Genomic DNA, 20,921 nt, shown 5'->3' with positions numbered 1-20,921 from the left:
AAATCCCTGGCAGTGCCACCAGGGTGCTCTGCCGGTTCGAGACCAGCTCTACAGACACGGAAGTGCTATCAGACAGACCCGTCCGAGGTGTGCGCAGAGCGACGAAACCATCTTGTATGCACTCGTCCAGTGTCCGTGCATTACTGATGTGTGGTGCTTTGTCGAACAGCTGTTGTCGCGTGTAGGACGGATTCGCTCTCAGCCGAGTCCAAAATGAAGATCACCCCGACACCTTCCTTTGGCCGGGAAGTTAAATGCAGTTTTCCTCTGTCTGGTGGCCATGTCGAAGGAGGTAGAGTGGTGGACGAGATGGAAAGGACTGAAGACAGATACTTTCCTCTTCGACCAATCCCTTATCACTTGAAAAGTAAAGAGAGGGAAGAGAAGGGAGTTCTGCTCCGTACCCCAGTATTTTTCTTGAAACGTGGATGAATGTGGCGAGGATGGCTCGTGTGAATGGGCCTACTCTGAACATCAGAACGGTTGAGAGGAAGAGGGGTGCCTGCCTGAAGTGCTCTTGGCGGTCGGAGCGACCAGGTTGTGTGGGGTGCCTTGGTTGGATCTGTGTAGAACCCCCCTCCCTATTGGGGGCTTTTGTTGTTAGAATTTTCTTGTTAATTGTTATTGTTATTCATTGTATATTCATCATTGTTCAACACACCCACTTCTCCCTTGAACTGTATTTTTCTTCTTCTTCTTCTTCTTCTTCTTCTTCTTCTTCTTCTTCTTCTTCTTCTTCTTCTTCTTCTTATTATTATTATTATTATTATTATTATTATTATTATTATTATTATTATTATTATTAAGGCGGCGCGCTAGTAGAATGTCTGGCTTTACATTCTGAGTTCAAATTCCTCTGAAGTTGACTTTGCTTTTCATCGTTTCGGGACCAATAAGTACCAGTCGAAGACTGGAGTCAATACAATCGACCTGCCCTCTCCCCACACATTTTAGGCCTCATACCTCTAGTCGAAAGCATTATTATCTATGACGATGATCATGATATTGGCACAAGGCCAGCATTTTGAGGGAGAGATGGTTAGCTGATACCGTTAACCTTAGCATTTAAGTGGTACTTTATTTTATCGACCTCAGAGCGATGAAAGGCAAATTTGATCCCTAGTAAGATTTGAACACAGAATATAAAGAACCGAAAGAAAAATTGCAAAGCATCTTTTCCCACGATTCAGTCAGTTCAGCAACAATAGTTTGTACGACGCACACACGATGCTAGCTTTACAACAACCCGATAACAACAACAACAACAACAACAACAACAGCGGCTGCGGTTTTGCTGGCATACATTATGCTAGCTTTACAATTGCACTTTAAGAGTAGCAGTAGTTTCAAAGACATACATTTTGCTATAAACAAATTCATATTTAAATACATTTTACTGTCTTTATAATTCCACGCCAACAGCAGCAGCAGCAGGAACTAGTTTTGACGACAAACTCTACACCTGTTTCGCAACTTTACAACATACCTCGTGTACTTTTGTCCCTGCTATATTTCCCATGGCATTTATTCGTTTCCTCGCGTAACCTTGTTTTGTCGCCACGGTTCAGGAGAAAGTGTTGTTTTCACCATAAACTTATTAATTTATCTTGTATCGCCAGAAGTGAATTTAGGCGTCGTAGATTTACCGATTTCCAATGGACCAACCACTGATTCACCACGTTTCTAATGGCGAGAGCGACAAGGAAGTGTTAATAACTTGATGCAGAAAAAATATCGCGAAGGACTTCGCACAGAAAGGCTCGCTTTTTCACACATACACACACACATTCTTTGAGTGGCTAACGGTCCTCTGTTCCTTGCAGAAAGATGGACTCTGGTCTGAGAGTGGAGATTCCTAGACTGACCACAGTCCATCTATATCAGGCAGACAGGTTGTCTTATGCCATGTAAAGTTGTTTTGTATTGTTTTATTTTATTTCTTTGTACAAATCGACATTAGACCGTTAACACTAGATTTGAACTCAGAGCATGCCATTTCAAATCCATTAACTTACCTCCTCAGTCATCTCGCAACTACTGTCATTACCTCTGAAGACGGTGTGGCTTGATCCACTTGAAATAACAGCTTGATCTCAAATATCTTAGCCCTCAATTGCAAACACAAAGTTACACTGTTATACAATAGACTCTTCTGTGTTACACACACACACACACACACACACTCTCTCTCTCTCTCTCTCTCTCTTTCACACACACACACACACACACACATGTACTGTATTAAGGTTATCTAACCTCAATACATTCTTTATTCTCTTTCCTAAAAATATTCACAACAAAATTAACAACAGCAATAACCAGAGACAAAAATAATGAATTTAGAAGAGGAGAGAGAGTCGTGGTGGTGGTGGTGGCTGTGGTGGCGGAGGGTGTTGTTGTTGTTGGTGGTGGTGGTGTTGTTGGGGGTGGTGGTTGTGAATGCTAGTAGCGATGAGGATAGCAATGCGGGTGGCAGTTGCTTGTGTATATATGTGAATATGTGAGAATCAATTTATAAATGTTATATGTTTGTAAATATATAATGCATACGTACAAACACACACGCATGTGTACACGCATATACACACACGTGTGTGTGTGTGTGTGTGTGTGTGTGTGTGTGTGTGTGTGTGTGTGTGTGTGTGTGTGTGTGCGTGTGTGTTGTCTTGTCGAGGACAGCCTCTCTCGCGCTGGTGTAACGATAAAATGTAGGCTACAAGCAACATAAAGAGGTTGATCTAAAAAAAGGGCATCCAACTGTAGAAATTAAGCCAAAAGAGAACATAGGAGGGATGCAAAGGATATATATATATATATATATATATATATATATATATATATATATATATATATATATATATATACTCGCATAATACACACATGGACACATACACTCACAGAGATGTGTTATATTTCAGATGACTCGCATCATCCTTTGAATGTACGTCGTTAGTATATCCCATGTTAGACTGAAACGTGTGGCTCTTTGTCATTCCATGAAACTGATTCACCTCAAGCTAATCCGCTTTAAGCTATTGTCATCATTGTAGCTGTTTTACTCAATGTGCTGTCACATTCCATAGCCTTGATTAGCTTTTAGACCGTCATTATTTAATGATATATTCTTGTTCATTGCATTAACTTATCCACGCATGCGCAGCTGATCTACTCAATAGAGCGAGCAACGCATAAAGAAAACGACAGTGTTTACAGTCTGGTAATCTGCATGTAACTAATCCACTCATTGAACCATTTAGCGAAGCAGTGGGTGGCAGAAAAAGTAGAAAAGCAATCCAAGGAAAACGCTACAAAGTTTGCGTTTTCGTGGTGTTTACTGAGTTACAGGTGCCAAGTTTGTTGGTTGTGGGCCGGACGTTCAGCTATTCAACCGTTTATAATTGGAACGTGTCCGGAACAGGATTGTGTTTAAAAGTCTGTTAAGTGGATTCGGTTGTATGCAAATATGCGGAGCATGTTTCTTCCTTTCTCTTTATTATGATTTCTACGAGTGTCTGCTTAAGCATCATTACTTCAGTCATATATCATCCTTCAGACACAGACAGGAAGAATACAGCATTCTCGAGTTACATTCGGCACTTAAAGATGCATGATACTGACTTTGATATCAAGTGGAAAATTCTAGAGAGAAGCCAATTCATCATTAATAGCTCTAAAATGTACAATTTATATGCAACTAAGAAAAGCTAATTTTGAATAACATTAGCAAGTCTGGTAATAAAGAGGATGATATCAGATTTTTTAATTTTTTTTATGAAGCAAATAACTGATAAGATTTGTAAATGTTCTCTAGCTGCAGATTTGGCATCGTAACATTGACCTAACAAACACCAACATTCCACCCCCGCAATACTGACCTTAGCTCCAACAATGAAGAAATGGTCAAGGGTCATTCTTGCCGAGAGAAAAACGAGTGAAATGTCGTTGAATGCTCGAAATAAGGAGTAGATAGACAGCTGGCAACTGATAAAGGTCCTTTCTCTTGGTTAACTTGTCCTGTTTTCCTTTTTTTTTTCTCGTTGTTTACGTATTTCACTCGTTTTTCATTCGTTTTTCCCTCGTTTGTTTACGTATTACACGTTGTTTGCACCATTGGTGACGTCGTGTACCCATATATGCATGTGTACATATATATATATATATATATATATATATATATATATATATATATATATATATATATATACCTAGGGGGTATCCTTGGCATATCGAGTGTTCAATACTGAAAAGTTCCGAGAGGTGGCCATTCAATTTGACAACCGAGCAGATGCCACTATATATTGTGGTGATCCAGCCTCTGAAGACGGGGCCGAAACCGACAGCTTTTAGGGCAGAAACCAGATAGCGATGGTCCACCCTGTCAAATGCTTTGACCAGAGCCCCTTCAAAGCCTGATCTATTCCCGACCCATTCTACGATGTATCACATGAGGTGGAGATTGTCGTGGCTAGATATACCGGCAATCGCACAGGTTTGTGCATCCCCAACTATACTACCGACAACAAGTGCCTGCCTCTTGAAAAGAGGTCGGCGAAATACTGTCGAAAGACTGCGCTCATCTGTTTGGAATCGGAGGGCACATGACCACTGCGGTCCGCCAGAGAGCGAATCCTAGATTTGTTTTCATGCTGTGCCTCCGCTCTCCGTCCCAACCAACGGCTTTTGAGCCTTCGTGTTTCAAGACACGCTCCCTAGATCGGATAGTACTGCTTTCATGTTTTACGTCGGAGAAATGGTCGAGCGCCATACGCGCCGCTGGCACGTCCTTTGCAATCCCACTTTTATGTGCTTCTTCTAACTTACTAACTAGTTTTATTTTCTATTCTGTTGTTTTCTAAAGAAATCTCTTTGCTAATAATAATAATAATAATAATAATAATAATAATAATAATAATAATAATACTGATAATCATAGTAATAATGATAGCATTAGTAATGTGTCGATACAGGCCCATACATATGCGCACGCTTACATAGACACGTACATGTATATATATGCGTGCGTAAATATACAAACATATATACATATGTCTGCGTGCGATGTGCATATGTGTGTGTGTGTGTGTGTGTGTGTGTGTGTGTGTGTGTGTGTGTGTGTGTGTCCCCGCGCGCGCGTGCGTATGTATGGGTATATATAAAAGTTTTGCATATTTGGTGTTGCGATAAATATTGAAAGATTAGCCGCTGTGTAGAATTCAATACGATCTCGAATACGTGCGCGCGCAAGTGTGTGTATGCTTGCGCATAAGTATATATGCATATATACGCATAAACACACTCACACACACACACATACACACAAACACACACACACACACACACGCACACCCACACACAACACATAACTACCAGGATCAACCCTCTGATTTCAGTAACTAAATGTCTTATCAAACTAAAATGGCGACATTTTATCTCAGATATTCCCGTATATCGCAGACATGTGCTGAAGAATTTCATTCTTTTTCACAATTTCTTATCAGTTTTACATTTTTGAACAAACTAAATTCTCCATAAACGGTAAATACCGACTTTCTTGCCTCACCTTCCTCTTTTTTTTTTTTGCACTCTTCATCTTCCTCGCACCTTCCCATTTTTCTCTCTTCCCTCCCACCTATACCTACTTCCCTCCTCCCTCTCCTCACATCACTGATACTCTTCCATGCCAGTTTCTTTTCTAACATAAATATTTATTCTGCGCCTCATCCACTGTCCATCTGCCATCCGGGTATTCACCATCCCATCGCCCACCACATCGCCCCCCCCTTTTATGGTATACCCATCTAATTCTACTCGCGATATGCTAACGCCGATTCAGTCACGTTCATCAGATGCACACACACACGCGCCCTTGCACACTCACACTCATATACACGCATACATACATACATACATACATACATACATACTAGCATGCATACATATGTACATACATACGCGCGCGCACCAACACACACACGCACAAACACACATACATATAGACACATATATACACACCACACATACATATACCCCACTCACCCGAAATCCCATTCCCGATTGTTGGACATCGATGTTCCACCATCTTTGTGGCTTATCACCTTCACGTACTCGAACCGAACCGGAAGTGAATAGAACGCTAGTCCACGGCCTAGCTGCAAATACACAGAGTATATACATTATGTATATGTGGTCGATAATGTTGACTATAATATCGCTGCTTCTATTCCACATTTGAATTTATTCTTCCATATGCAGTATCCGAGCATATCAGCACATAGTTTTCACACTATATGCGTATAAGTCGTGGACTGGCGATATGAATCATCTCTGATTCGGTTCAGGGACGTCAAGCTGATAAGCCGCAAAATGGCGAAACATCATTGTCCATCACCCCTGAGTGGAATTTGGGGTGCGTTGTCTCGCCCGTTCATGACTTGGAATCTTCCAGTGTCGTCATATTGATATATTGGCAAGCACCATACATGTCAGATTATCTGTCTCTCAGTTTGCCAATCTCTCTGCATAAATATGTGTGTGTGTGTGTGTGTGTGTGTGTGTGTGTGTGTGTGTGTGTGTGTGTGTGTGTGTGTGTGGAGAGAGAGATAGAGCGAGAAAAAAAACAGAGATTGGCGCACGGTGTGGTTGTGTATGCATTCATGTATGTATGCATGCACACACACATACACATACATATATATGTATGCATGCACACACACACACACATACATATATATGTGTACATATACATACATACATGGATACATATACAACCACACACCATACACGCACCCCACCAGCCGTGATCACAAGCGCGCACAGACACACTCACCATTGGACACGTCAATTTCGCAGCGGCTAAGCACGCAAAATAAACAAAATTGTGACATGTCGTATGCTGTATGACGTCACATGTTATTCCTTTGTTGTCCTACAAAAAACTAAGAACTTTGTCTGTGTCTCTATATGGAGATCAATTCTGTTGGCTTTTTTGTTTTTGTTCTTTATTGACGAAGCCTGGCTTATTATAGATGGCAGCATCTGTGATTGTCATGGTTTGCGGTGGCTCTGTCTGCAATGACAATGTGATGTCAATAGTTTCACGCGCGTTCAGACAGACAAACCTTACATTGAAGATAGCCACATTGCAATTAATTTTTAAAATATTAACACCTCCCATCACACACTCACATACACAGCAAAAACATTCTAAAGTAATTTCAACGTGAGAATTTCTGATTTACTGGACAATTATCATCATCATCATCATCATCATCATCATCATCATCATCATCATCATCATCATCATTATTAAGAGTAAAATAATTCACTATTATTTTTATTTCATTAAGAGAGAAAGATAATACTTCCTCATTCTCTCTTTCTCACTCTCTTCACACACACACACACACACACACACACACACACACACACACACACACACACGTACCTACATGCGCGTGCACGCATGTATACAGGCAAACAAATAAACGGACGTGTGCACACATTCACACATTGCTATCTACAATATAGACAAGCGTATTAACACGCGTATACACTCGCGCGGACGTATACCTATAGCTATGTACACCACCATCCCCTTCACCTATGCATACACGCACACGCTCGCGTGCGCGCGCAAACCAACACACACAGAGACAGACAAACACATACATGCATGCACAAACACATACATGCATACACATACATATACATGCATACACACATATGCAACACATAACATTCATAGACACACAGACACACATTTTCTTCATGTCGCATCATCAGTATTATCTCTTGGCTTTTAACCAAAACGTTTCCCTCCCACACTCGCCATATATATATATATATATATATATATATATATATATATATATGGCGAGTATATATATATATATATATATACACACATTTATATATATATATAATGTGTGTGTGCCGGTGTTTTAAAGGAAACCAGGAAGAAATAGTTTTGCCACTTTACCTTCTTCCTGTAAACATACAGGCATTGTGTATATCATTGTGTGTATATATATATATATATATATATATATAAATATATATATATATATACTTAGGTGTTGGGGAGGGAGAGGGTCTGTTTATGTCTGTCTTTGTCTGGGTGTGTGGCGTCTGGTGTGCATGGGAATATGTCTGCTCCTTTCTGTGAGTGTATGTATCTGTGTGTGTGTGGAGGGGTGTATGTAATCTACCTGCATGTCTACCTGTTTACGTCCGTGTGTGTGTATGTGTTTGATGTCGGTATGCTTGTATGTAAAATTGTCTGTGTGTCTGTGTGTCTCTGTTCTTTGCCATTTTGCTTATCTTCTGCAAATGTCTAGGGTGATGACCTCGTTTCGTAAATAGTTCCTTAGTCTTAATCGAGGAAGAGGTGACGTTGAACAGATCGTTTCGGGGCACTTCTAGTTACCCGGGTAGGAGGGAGTCAAAGTGAAAGAAGTCCCTTTAGGGCCATCCAAATTCGGTTGTGGTGGGGGGATGAGCGGGAGTGACTCAAGATGAGGGTAATGCCAAGCCTGGATTACTCTTGTGCCATTTCGAGGATCAGAAACTGTTTAAAAGATGACGTCTAGCTTGAAAAAGGGAGATAATTGTAATAATCTTTTCCACGATAGAAACAAAACCTGAAATTTGGTGAGGAGAGGAGGAGGAGGAGGTAAAGTCGATTTCATTGAATCAAGTACTCAACTGGTACTTTATTTTATCAACCACGAAAGAATGACAGACATGTTCGACCTCGACGATATTTGAGCTCAGAACGTATTGACAGACGAAAACCCACTAAGCATTTTGTCCGGCATGCTAACAGATTTTCCAGCTCACCGCCTTAAAATCCATTGAAATAATTTACTCATGTCTATATTTTAGAGATGTTTTATGGTTCCATCTCCATTAAAGTTTACCAGAATTTGCGGAGAAATTTAGTCCTTGTTGATTGGTTTAAAGTTTAACCGGTTTGTGTTTCCTTGCTCTGGAATACAGCAGAAGTGTTTGAATACTATGTAATCAAAAATATTCTCTTTGAAGGTCGTTTTTTGGGAATTTCAGTCTTTGTTCAATCCCAATAAGTCTAAGAAATGGTTTCGATGATAGAACAGCAACATTGTTTACATTAAAGCCACAAACATGGCTGGACCATATTTAAGCACCGAGGCAAAACTGAGTTGCCAGAAGGAAAGACTGTTCTTGCTATGAAAACTCTGTCTTTTGATGTATATCGAAGACTATATTGTCCAATGCGTTCTTCCTTTTCTTTAAACGCTCCCGTAACATAGCGGTTCGGCAAAAGATACCGATAGAATAGGTAGTAGGTTTATAAAGAATGAGTCCTGGGGTCGATTTGTTCGACTAAAGGCAGTGCTCCAGCATGACCGCAATCAAAGGACTGAAACAAGTAAAAGAATAAAAGAACATGCACGTGAATAAGAATGCTTGAATACAGATTTACCTGTGCATGTATCACCAGGAGTTCAGCTGTTACACAGCTGAACTCTATTTTGCTCACGACCCCAGAACACCGACGATAATAAAGGTTCGTAATCTGGCGGGAGTGAGGGCTAAACCAATCCCAACCTTTGACGGGTGCTTTATTTTATTGAGTCCAGAGAAATGAAAAGCAAAACTGACTTCGGTACGATTTGAACTTAGAATGTATAGCGTCGTAATAAACACCGCAAGACATTTTATCTGACGCTTTAAGGCTACTGCCAACGGAGCGCCCTTCACGCCAAAGATAATAACGCTAATTGGCCTTTCTGATAGCTTGAAGTCAGGCAAGGAGAGTACAAAGACAGCAATAAAGAAACGAAAGAATGGCAGGATATCTCTGAAAGCTGCTTATGTTTTCGAAAGTAAGCAGGCGGTTGATATCTTGGCAGCAGATTAATGTTTTGGTGTCATTTTCAATAATAAACTGCGTGCGGCCTCTATAAACTATTGCCAATTCTCAGAGATATTGGAATTTTAAAAATGGATTAGGAAAAACTCTGCTAGATTTATGTTTTTATCTTCTTTATTTACAATTTGTTTATTTTTGATGGAGTTAATTCTGAATGTTTCAAAATTTGGCTGGTTTACTGTCTTATATGGCGCTCATTAGGCAAATAGCTAGATCAAAGCTACCGACAGAGCGCCTGGCAGGTGTAGATGCTATAAGGTGCTAATAGATATCAGTTAGTGTCAGTAGGTGCCATGAGGTGCCAGCAAGTGTCACAAAGTTCCTCAAGGTGCTATAACGTGCCACGAGGTGGCACTAGACTCAGATAATTATGAAAAGTAGGCAACTTTCGATAGACTAAGTGAAAACATCTGTTATATATATATACACGTAAAGATAGATATAAATATATACATATACATACATATACGTACACGCGTTACACTCACAAATGCACGCACGCACGCGTATACACACACACACACACACACACACACACACACACACACACACATGCGCACACTCACACAAACCGACAGTCGGCCATTTAAATCGTGTGTGTTAAATGGAGGCGCGATTGCTGTTTTCTCCCCCTGTAATAATGTCATCTTGACATACCGGATGTAAAGGAAGATTGCAATCTTGGAAGTCGAATCATATTTTCTAAACCAAGAAACATTTCACGTTATTTTACACAAGTAAACGCACACACGCGCGCACACACTAAGAGTCATCAAAAGCATAAACACATATATTGATCTTGAATTCGTTCAAGAAACCAGATTTCTTTACACGAGAGAGAAAGAGAAAGAAAGAGAGAGAGAGAGAGAGAGAGAGAGAGAGAGAGAGAGAGCGGAGGTTGTTTAGCAAGGAATATTATATAAACAATTTGGTAACATATTTCATGTTATGAAGCATTTCACTAGATTTCTATCTGCAAAGAGAGAGAGAGAGAGGGAGAGAGAGAGAGGGAGAGAGAGAGAGGGAGAGAGAGAGAGAGAGGGAGAGAGAGAGGGGGGAGGGAGAGTGAGAGAGATTCTTATGGAGTGGCTTATGTATCTCAGTTGTTAGAGACGCTTTATAGAATTGTTGATATCTCCACTGACATCCTCTTGAAATGATTTACATCTCAGTAAACTTTCATACACACTTGTTTATATCTCCATAGAAAGACACCGGAACGAGTTCTATCTGCCTCTATAGATATCCATAGATAGCATTGTGTTGCTTCTGTACTTCCATAGAATCGTTGATTCATGTCGCCCCCTCAGTCAAGAGGAACCTCGTAAAACCTTTTCAGAGTTCACCTTTCTGTATTCCCAAAACCAAGTTCTCGTAATTCTGACCTTAGTTTCATCGAGACCGTTCAGCCTCGGAGTGTGAGTTCACGTGGCAGCAGTCATTGAGTCGAAGACCATACATTTTAGATGGAACTCCACGAAGCATTGAAACCAGGATGTTGCTATTTATGAAGTCTCGCTACATGAGTTATGTGCTGGTGGGTTCAATACCAACCAACAGCTCTGAGTGAGTGACATCATACTTGGCTGAGTGAGAACATCTCTGCGTGGAATTTCATATTTTCAAAGTGAAATTAATGTTAAAAAGTGATGAACGCCACTGCATCTTAATTCTCTTCGTCTTTATAACTGTGATAATAAAATATAATTATTGTGGTTCAAGTGACATTTCTAATTAATTTGTTTTTCTTCATTCTTTCTGTCTTTCAATTCTGCAGAGGTACAGGATGTGTTCGATCTGTTCGATTTCTGGGATGGCAGAGACGGATTGATTGATGCTGTTAAAGTTGGAGACTTACTTCGTTGTGTGGGTCTCAATCCCACACAGGAATTGGCCAGGAAACATGGCGGCACCAAAAAAGCAGGTAAGATGAACATCACACACACACACCTGTACATATACATTCAAATGCACATTTACTCTCTCACACACACATCTACACATATATATATACAAGCACAGCTACACATTCACATATCAAAGCACATTTACACACACACACACACACACACACACACACACACACACACACACACACACACACAGAGATTCTCTGATGCTTTCCTCGCCCCCACCCCACCCACCTCTGGATCATTCTCCTGTGGACCCTTCTGATCCTCGGCCATTGGTCGTCCCTCAGTGCTCCTCAGGCACTTCACCAACTCGTTTCCTCTTCTATTCTTCCCACCCTTTGTCAGTCTCCGCTACATATTCATCCTGTATTTTAAACTCATGTGAGTCTTCCCTCTGTCGAGGTTCTTCTCCACACTTGTTCATTTCTTCCATGTCACCATTCTGACAGAACCTACGAAGGCTATGGGCTCAGAACCTTCCCCAAAACTCAATAAAAAACACAGAATATTTCTTTAAAAATACCTCTTTTTCTTGTATTTTTTCTTTTTCGTAGGAGAGAAGCAGTTGACGTATGCCGAGTTCTTGGCCTGCTTCGAATCGGTGAAAAAGGAAACAGACACTGGAACATTTAAGGATTTCATCGAAGCCTTCAAGAGTCACGACCGAGAAGGATTAGGTTATGTTTCGGTTGCCGAACTTCGTCAGATTCTAACAACAAGTGGTGAGTAAACAAACCCTGGTCTACGCTACACTGACAGTGGGAATAAAAGATCTTGAATTGAGGTTTCTCGAGCAGCGAAACATCGTATTCTGGTGCAGGAAGTGGGAATTAAGTCCTTCTTATGATATATATATGTATATATGTGTTTGAAAACGCCACTATATAAAATAAATTTTAATTTATAATTTTCTCAGAGATATTTTACATGTTTCGGTTCTTGAAAAAAGGAACCTTATCAAAAATACATATTTAAAAAAGAAATTGTAATTAAAAGAAAAGTTCATAATTGTTTCTTATTGGTGTCAACATAGTCCACGTAGGACCGATTTTTTTGTGTGTGGAGGTCACTCCCGTTTACCATTACCAACACGGTCACTTCTACTACTACAACCAACGATTCAAGTCAACGCACGAGACAGCCATTATGTCCCCACACAAAAAATGCTCCCACGTGGACTATGTTGACACCAGTATGAAACAATTATAAACTTTTCTTTTAATTACAATTTTTTTTTAAATATGTATTTTTGATAAGGTTCGTTTTTTCAAGAACCGAAACATGTAAAATATCTCTGAGAAAATTATAAATTAAAATTTATTTTATATAGTGGCGTTTTCAAACTTCTTTTTTATAAATATATATATATATATATATATATATATATATATATACATGTGTGTGTGTGTGTGTGTGTGTGTGTGTGTGCGTGTATACAAGCTAATTAGATGTATTTTCCCAGGTGCATATTACTAAGTTGACAATAAATTGCAGCCGGTTGGCCAGATGGGTCCTTAGAACTTTCAGAACGAGAGAACAGGAAACCTTGATAATCCTCTGTCGTTTAGATTACTGCTCCCAACAATGATCACCGATGGTAAAATTAACAACGGAGCTCGAAGCAATCAATGTGGCTCTCTACCGATTCTACTACACACCTGCCTTTAAAAAAAACAAAACTAATAAACAATGACAATTGCAGCGTGGAAGATGTTTGTAAGCCGTTTGAAACAGACAAAGCTTCGTGTTGCAGCGCGAAAATTTGTCAGTGAACAGGTCGCAGTCTCAAAGCGACAAAAATATTTTGACAACGATTTTTGTGTGTTCTTAAACGGCTTACAAACATCTTCCGCGCTGCAATTGTTTTCGTTTCAGCACACGATCTCAACTCAAGTCACTTGCTATGCAAGTGCATCTCCGAAATAAACAATGACAGTCATAAAAATACGGAAATAAACGAATTACTGGAAAGATTATGTTAGTAACAGTAGAGGTAGAGCAAGGGGAATAACTCTTGTCAATATTTCATTCAAACTTGTTTTTGTCGTGGAGAATGTTGAAGATTTTTGAACTTCGAAGCCAACAGTTCGCGTCACGTTAGCAGAACCACATTGAGTTTATTACCTAGGACACCTCATTGTTAAACAGGGCCACGTCATATTTATTAGTGCTTAAGAGTCAAGGCTATAGTGATGCACTTGTTGGGGCAGGAGCATACTGCAATTAACGGGTGCCTTTGTCAGTATTAAGTTTTAATACCGAAAGAGAAAGTAGGATAGAGAGAGAAAGAGTGAGAGAGAAAGAGTGAGAGAGATTGAGAGAGGCAGATAGACAGATTTTGCTACTCAAATCCAACCTGAGTTATTTCCCATGATGGTTAAATTGATCAAAATATAATTCGAGTTATTGCCGTTCTTTTCTGAGCACATAATTAACTATCTAATAATGTCCCCAGCATTAATTGTGTTCAGTTATTTATTTAAATTAGCGCATAAACTTATCATGATCGTTACTGGTTTTAAGAATACTTATACTTTATCGAGGTATGTTAATATCTATCTATCTATTTATCTGTCTGTCTGTCTGTCTGTCTGTCTGTCTGTCTGTCTGTCTGTCTGTCTGTCCGTCAGTCTGTCTATCTGTCTATCCACACACACACACATGTATGTCTGCCTATCGACACACACTCAATATGTGTGTATATTTATTTAAACTTCTTTCCAACAGGTGAAAGACTTTTAGATCGTGAGGTGAATGAAATCTTCCAGTTTACAGACTTACGAGAAAATATTGACGGCAACGTGAAATATGAAGGTAAGGAACCTGTTTATCTCTTTTCATTGACTGATTATGACATAAGCGATTGATTGCGAAACAGCCGATTGATTATTTCGCAATAGTTTGATTAGGATACAGTTGATTGATCATGATATGATTGATCATGATATGATTGATTTTGGCAACACATTCATTAATAACACGGGTTGCTTATTACATAAGTCACATCTTTGCCGGTATGTAATGATAAAACTAGAATAGTATGACATAGCTAGCATGTTAAGAATTACTTTAGCTCATTGTGACATAGCTGAAGGACTATAATACTGATTTCAAATTTTGGGACAAGGCCAGTAATTTCGGGGGAGGAGGAAAATCGATTACAGCGACACCAGTGTTCAACTGGTACTTATTTTATCTACCCGAAAGGACGAATGGCAAAGTCGACCGGCGGCGATATTTGGACTTAGAACGTAAAACTGGAGGAAGTGGCACTAATAGTTTTTCCCAGCGCTCTGACCATTCTGCCAGCTCGCCGCTGAAGGACTATAATATTGCTAAAACATTCTGACATTACTGATTAAATATGATACTGAAAATTAGATTTCTGACTTGATTAGATAATTTATATCAAATTAAAATTCCATCCGGTATATAATAACTGTACAATGTTTCAGAACTTTCTTCTCAAAACTTTACAGTTGAGTTCCTGTACCTGATGGCATAAACGACACACGGGTATATTAACCGCATCCCTTCAGAGTTTTTTGAGAAAAAGTGCGTCCTATACGCATCAATTTGTTGTTATACATACATACATACATACATACATACATACATACATACATACAAACATACATACGAACATACATACATACATACATACAAACATACATACATACATACATACATACATACATACATACATACATAGATGCTATGGGCATGTCCGTGATCTCTTTCGTTGATATCGTGTCTCACCAACCACTGAAGAGGCGTCTGTGTGTGGTCGATCGACATACTAGACGTAGCAAAGAAATTTCTCTCAAATACCACCACCACAATGTCCTTAAAATAGAAAAACGCACATTCTATATAATCTGTGAAAGTCCAAGAAGTTTATGAAAATCTCTGCTACATTAAGGACGCCAGCTTTGCTATTACTGCTTTACTGTTAGGTTTTCTTGCAGCTGGCGTCCATGAATATTTTACTCAATCATGTAATACCATACGCATTCTCTATAATCCTATATATCTTCCCAGTTACTCCAATATTTAGCAATCATTGTTGGTCCAAGTTTCAGTGATGAGGCCTAATATGATAGAAACAAACTGTGTTGTCTCCACTCTACTCAAGTTCAGACTCATTCAACAATGGATTCCATATTTGATAGCGTTTTAGATAATTAAAATTTTGTAGTTGTCTCCCCTAAACCTCCCCCCACCACCATCCATCTGCATCTCTTTACAAGAAGAGATTATTTTCATAATGATCGTTGTCATCATTTAAGGATCACATTTTTATTGATTACGTTTTCTTTCAAATATGATAACACGATGCCTTATACCACACACACACACACACACACACACACACACACGCACATACACACACACACACACACACGCACGCACACACACGCACGCACACACATTTCTATATATTGTAATGCTCGGTAATTGTTATGCTAGAAGATCACCGTAAAATACAGGTGGAAGTAGAAATATTAACTTTTGTAATCGTATTTTCTATATGTAATTTGCTTGTGCTACGTCGCATATAAAACCCAAAACATTATCATCATCATCATCATCACCATCATCATCATCATCGTTATTATTACTTGTTTCACCAATGCAAAAGCATCTTGAAAGCTACGTGAAGGAATTTCTGTATATGCATTCGAACACCGGTACAAACGCTCAGACTGTTACCACAGACACTCGCACACTCGCGCATATATACATGCAGTTACGTACTCATACACATATACTGGGACACGCTTATAAGCATGCATAGCTCACCACAGACGCATACACATACGTATTCATCTGCATGTGTAGGGATTCCCTTTCATCCGGTTCGCTTTCCTTTTCTCTCTGTCTCTCTCTATCTCTCTCTGTCTCTCTCTTTCTCCTCTCAACGTCTGTACATACATACATTATGTACATACATACGTATATGTATGTATGTATGTATGTATGTATGTATGTATGTATGTATGTGTGTATGTATGTATGTATGTGTGTTTGTGTATGTGTATGTATGTGTGTGTTCGTGTGTTCGTGTGTGCGCGTTTATGTGTGTGTAAGTATGTATATGAATGTACTGATGGAGTTAGAAAGAGCGAAAAGAATGAAAGAAACACAGAAAGAAAAGAAAAACAAACAAAAGAGAAGGATATAAAGAAGATAGTGGGAGTGGGGAGGTGTCAGGGGTCGCTGGAGCCTTCGGTGAATTTCAACCTGTTTAACTTATTTTTGGCCAATGTTCAAAGGAACATAAATATTCCCAGTTTGGTCGTTTAATGTAAACAAGAGAGAATATTGCTGGGCAGATCAATACGGTAATATATATATTGTGGTGAAAAGACTAGAAATGTTAAGCAAGATTCAAAGAGATTAACTGTCAATGTGAAACTATGTAGCTATCGTTTTTGGATATGTACACAATAAACTAAACAAACTGTTTTTGTAAGCCCTGATGAAAGACTTACTGTTTCACAACGAGGCTCAGTAAGCGTTCCGCCATTTTAACATCATCCATTTTAGATGAACATGGCGAATTTGTTTCACTAAACTGTTGCATCGTTTTCCAGTCACACACGGCAGATCAAGCGTAGAGCTATTCGCTGATTATTGATCTGATTTGTTGATTTGCAGGCAACAAAAGATTTTCTTCAGCATTACAGGATTTTTCTGTTAAACTTTGGTTGTGTGTTTTGCGTGCGTTAAAACTGTGGACACAAGAAATGCAGAAGAAGCTGATGCAGTTAACATGTCAGAAATAATTTAGAGATCAATACCTCCATTTTCCTGCTAACATCAATGATGATTTGTCTATGATTAGATACATAACTTACATATAAAGAAGAGAAACAATAATGTACAATATTGTGGTGTTCATGCCTTTTACTAAAGCATTGTTATTTTTTGAATCATCAAACACCAGAAGATACGTTTCAGTTGGTTGGGCAGAAAAGAACCATGTATTGTACTGGAATAGCCAACGTTTTCATATGTAAATTATGTATAAATTATTTCCCTTGTATATATATATATATACTGTATGTGTGCATGTGTGTGTGTGTGTGTGTGTGTGTGTGTGTAAATAAGTTTGAGTATGTCTGCCCGCTAGCCCACCCCCTCCATATCTGCCCTTACACAATTAAAACATTAACATAAAATCCTTTACCTGCAACAGAAAGAATACGCCCTTCATCCACACCCTACTGCGACTTACAAATACATATCACTGTATACACGCACATCCGTTTTACTGTATACACCCATACATATCATTACGTACATATATACATATTACTGCCTACACACAGGTATATGAGTGCATAATATATATACATACACTGAAGGAGGCGAGCTGGTAGAATCGTTAACACGCCAGGCAAAGTGCTTGGCAGCATTTCGTCTGTCATTACGTTCTGAGTTCAAATTCCGCTGAGGTCGACTTTGCCTTTCATCCTCCTGGGGTCGATAAAATAAGTACCAGTTGAACACTGGGGTCGATTTAATCGACTTACCCACTTTCCCGAAATTGCTGGCCTTGTGCCAACATTCAAAACCGATATACACACACTGCTACCTCTGACTCTGAAACTGTATTTTTAAACCAAGAAATGTTGTACTTTTATCAATTGTTGTTTCTTCCTTCTTCTCTGCATGTTTTGCTAAAATGACATTAGTAACTGCAGTAGGTATACATATTGCACAATGTGCATTATAATATATCGGACTGTGTTTATTATTGAAGAGACGTTTGTTAGAATATACACAATGTTCTCCTTTCAGATTTTATCAACGGAGTCCTGTCTGGAGGAAAGTCCTAGACTCACAGACCCTCACAACCATCACTTACCATTTCCCTTTTTGGCGTGTCTTATTTAATTTATTTTTCGCAAAAATACCAACACAAAATTGCAGCTTCCTTGATTTACACACAGAGAATCAAAACAAAATATGTAAAAAGACAATGACAGAAAAAAAAAACAAAACGAAAATACAACACAAAGAAAACTCGGGAAGCTAATATATTTTGTTGAAATGCATTTAATTATCTTAATTAATGTTTTGTTAATTAGTTAATGAATCTTTGGAATCTTCAACGTATTTGTTAAAATGGACAGGAAATATACTTAAAGGAAAAACGTTGATTCCTCACAGATTCCTGAATATGAGGAATCACGAGAATATGGAATTATTTTAAATATTGTAAACCTATTTCAGATTTCGAATACTACACTTTTAATAAGTTTTGATATCTATTTTTATATAAAGTAAAAGTTAGATTTTTATATAAAACGTTATTAATCTTGTAAATGAAAAGAATAAAATAAAAACTTTTGAGCGCTAAAATCAAACCTAGCTATACGCATAAACACACACACACACACACACACACACACACACACACACACACATGCATACACCTAAACTTGCAACACAACAATAAGAATCAATGCATTTCTGAAGAACTTAAAGACTATGTATGAAGATGCTGGTAACAAATGGTTATTTTGACCCGAATGGAAGCGACTAAGAACCGGAAAGAAATGAAACATTACAAGCATGTATAATGTGGAGTAAAAACCTATTTTTAAAGGTGAAATAAATTATTTGAAGCTCATCTCAAGTTTCATATTGCTATTTATTATTTTAGGGAACTTTCATATCTCACCAGTCTTTCTCCATCACTCTATCTCTTTCTCACTTATTTTCGGTCTTCTCTCCTCTCTCTCCCTCCTTCAATGTTACTAATTACGAACGTAGAATGAATTTTGTAACAGAAAAACGAGAGTAAATGCCGAAAATAAAACACAACCACATATATATCCAAAAATATAAGGAGTGGAACAAGTAGAATATTGCAAATATTCTACGTGTTCTACGTTCTGACTTCAAATTCTGCCGAGGTCGACTTTGCCTTTCATCCTTTTGGGGGTCGATAAATTAAGTACCAGTTGCGAACTGGGGTCGATCTAATCGACTGGCCTCTCCCCCAAAATTTCAGGTCTTGTGCCTAGAGTAGAGAAGAATATTCTACGTGTTCCACTCCTTATATTTTTGGATATTTATTTGCATTTTTAGCAGCGTTAATTGCTAAGCCATGAATTGTATGGAAACAGCTAGCGTATCGAAATTGCTTTTAACTTCGATTTGGGAAGAAAGGTGTAACTTACGATGTTGATAAACAAATACATACATACATACATACATACATTCATACATACATACATGCATACAAAAATACCGTGTTGATGTTGTCAAAATTCCAATGAAGGAGCCTTAAATAAAACTCAATCATGACATACATAATACATACATACATGCACGCACGCACGCACACACGCACGCACGTACACACACACACACACACACACACACACACACACACACACACACACACACACCAATTTTCACTCAGCTCCACGAAGTATTACGGTTTCGTGGGCGCAGAGGACGGATACATCTCAATTGAGAAAAGTGTAATGGATTTCAGATCAATGCAAGATGGCTTCTTGTTATTAGTCCTCTGCTGGATAACTCACGTCACGTGGTGTTAATGGTGGAGAAGCGACACCAGTTCTTCTCTTTATTTGGCAGCTGACACCACTGCGATTGCAACGCTGCAGTCATTGACTGGTTCTGCGGCATCGAGAAGAAATAAGCTTGCAAGTTCAACCAATTCTACCCTTCAGTATCGAAATGCCTCCTCCTGAAGACCTTAGACTTTGGTAGGTGATTTACCAATATCGGTGCCGTCGATATCAGAATTAGCATGAACTCTAGAAAGTGAATCTTGGTTCCTGGTGATTTTATTGGGTACAAAAGGAAGGCGATCCGATGCTCGGTGTATCTATGAGAAGTTACAACGATGCTGAGATCGTTGACCTCATCTGATAATTTATCCTAGATAGTCTTAGGCAGTATATATATACACACACCACAACTAGGTCCTACAGAGGGATGATGATCTAGCAATCTCAAGCCATATGAACGACCACGTCATGTAATATGTTCAGAAAAGATCACCAGAGAATTCAGCCGATCCAGAAGCGTTAGCATCAGTTTGACAAAGG

At 38.9% G+C, this 20,921-nt stretch overlaps 1 protein-coding gene across 1 annotated transcript in view; it reads left to right on the top strand.

Annotated features, from left to right (window-relative positions):
- LOC106874270 (myosin catalytic light chain LC-1, mantle muscle) overlaps positions 1–19,468 on the top strand; it is a 28,905-nt gene extending 9,437 nt beyond the window's left edge. Inside the window, exons 2-5 of the mRNA XM_014921933.3 lie at positions 11,691–11,837; positions 12,381–12,548; positions 14,554–14,640; positions 18,634–19,468. Of these exons, the coding sequence (XP_014777419.1) occupies positions 11,691–11,837; positions 12,381–12,548; positions 14,554–14,640; positions 18,634–18,671 (440 nt within the window). The 3' untranslated portion in view covers positions 18,672–19,468. The remainder of the gene's footprint in view (positions 1–11,690; positions 11,838–12,380; positions 12,549–14,553; positions 14,641–18,633) is intronic.
- Positions 19,469–20,921: the final 1,453 nt, after the last annotated feature.

The sequence above is a fragment of the Octopus bimaculoides genome, chromosome 18, assembly GCF_046866305.1.
Source record: "Octopus bimaculoides isolate indiv1 chromosome 18, ASM4686630v1, whole genome shotgun sequence".
Classification (NCBI taxonomy): domain Eukaryota; kingdom Metazoa; phylum Mollusca; class Cephalopoda; order Octopoda; family Octopodidae; genus Octopus; species Octopus bimaculoides.
The sequence above is the reverse complement of the archived record's forward strand: the minus strand, read 5'-3'. Positions and strand labels throughout refer to the sequence as shown.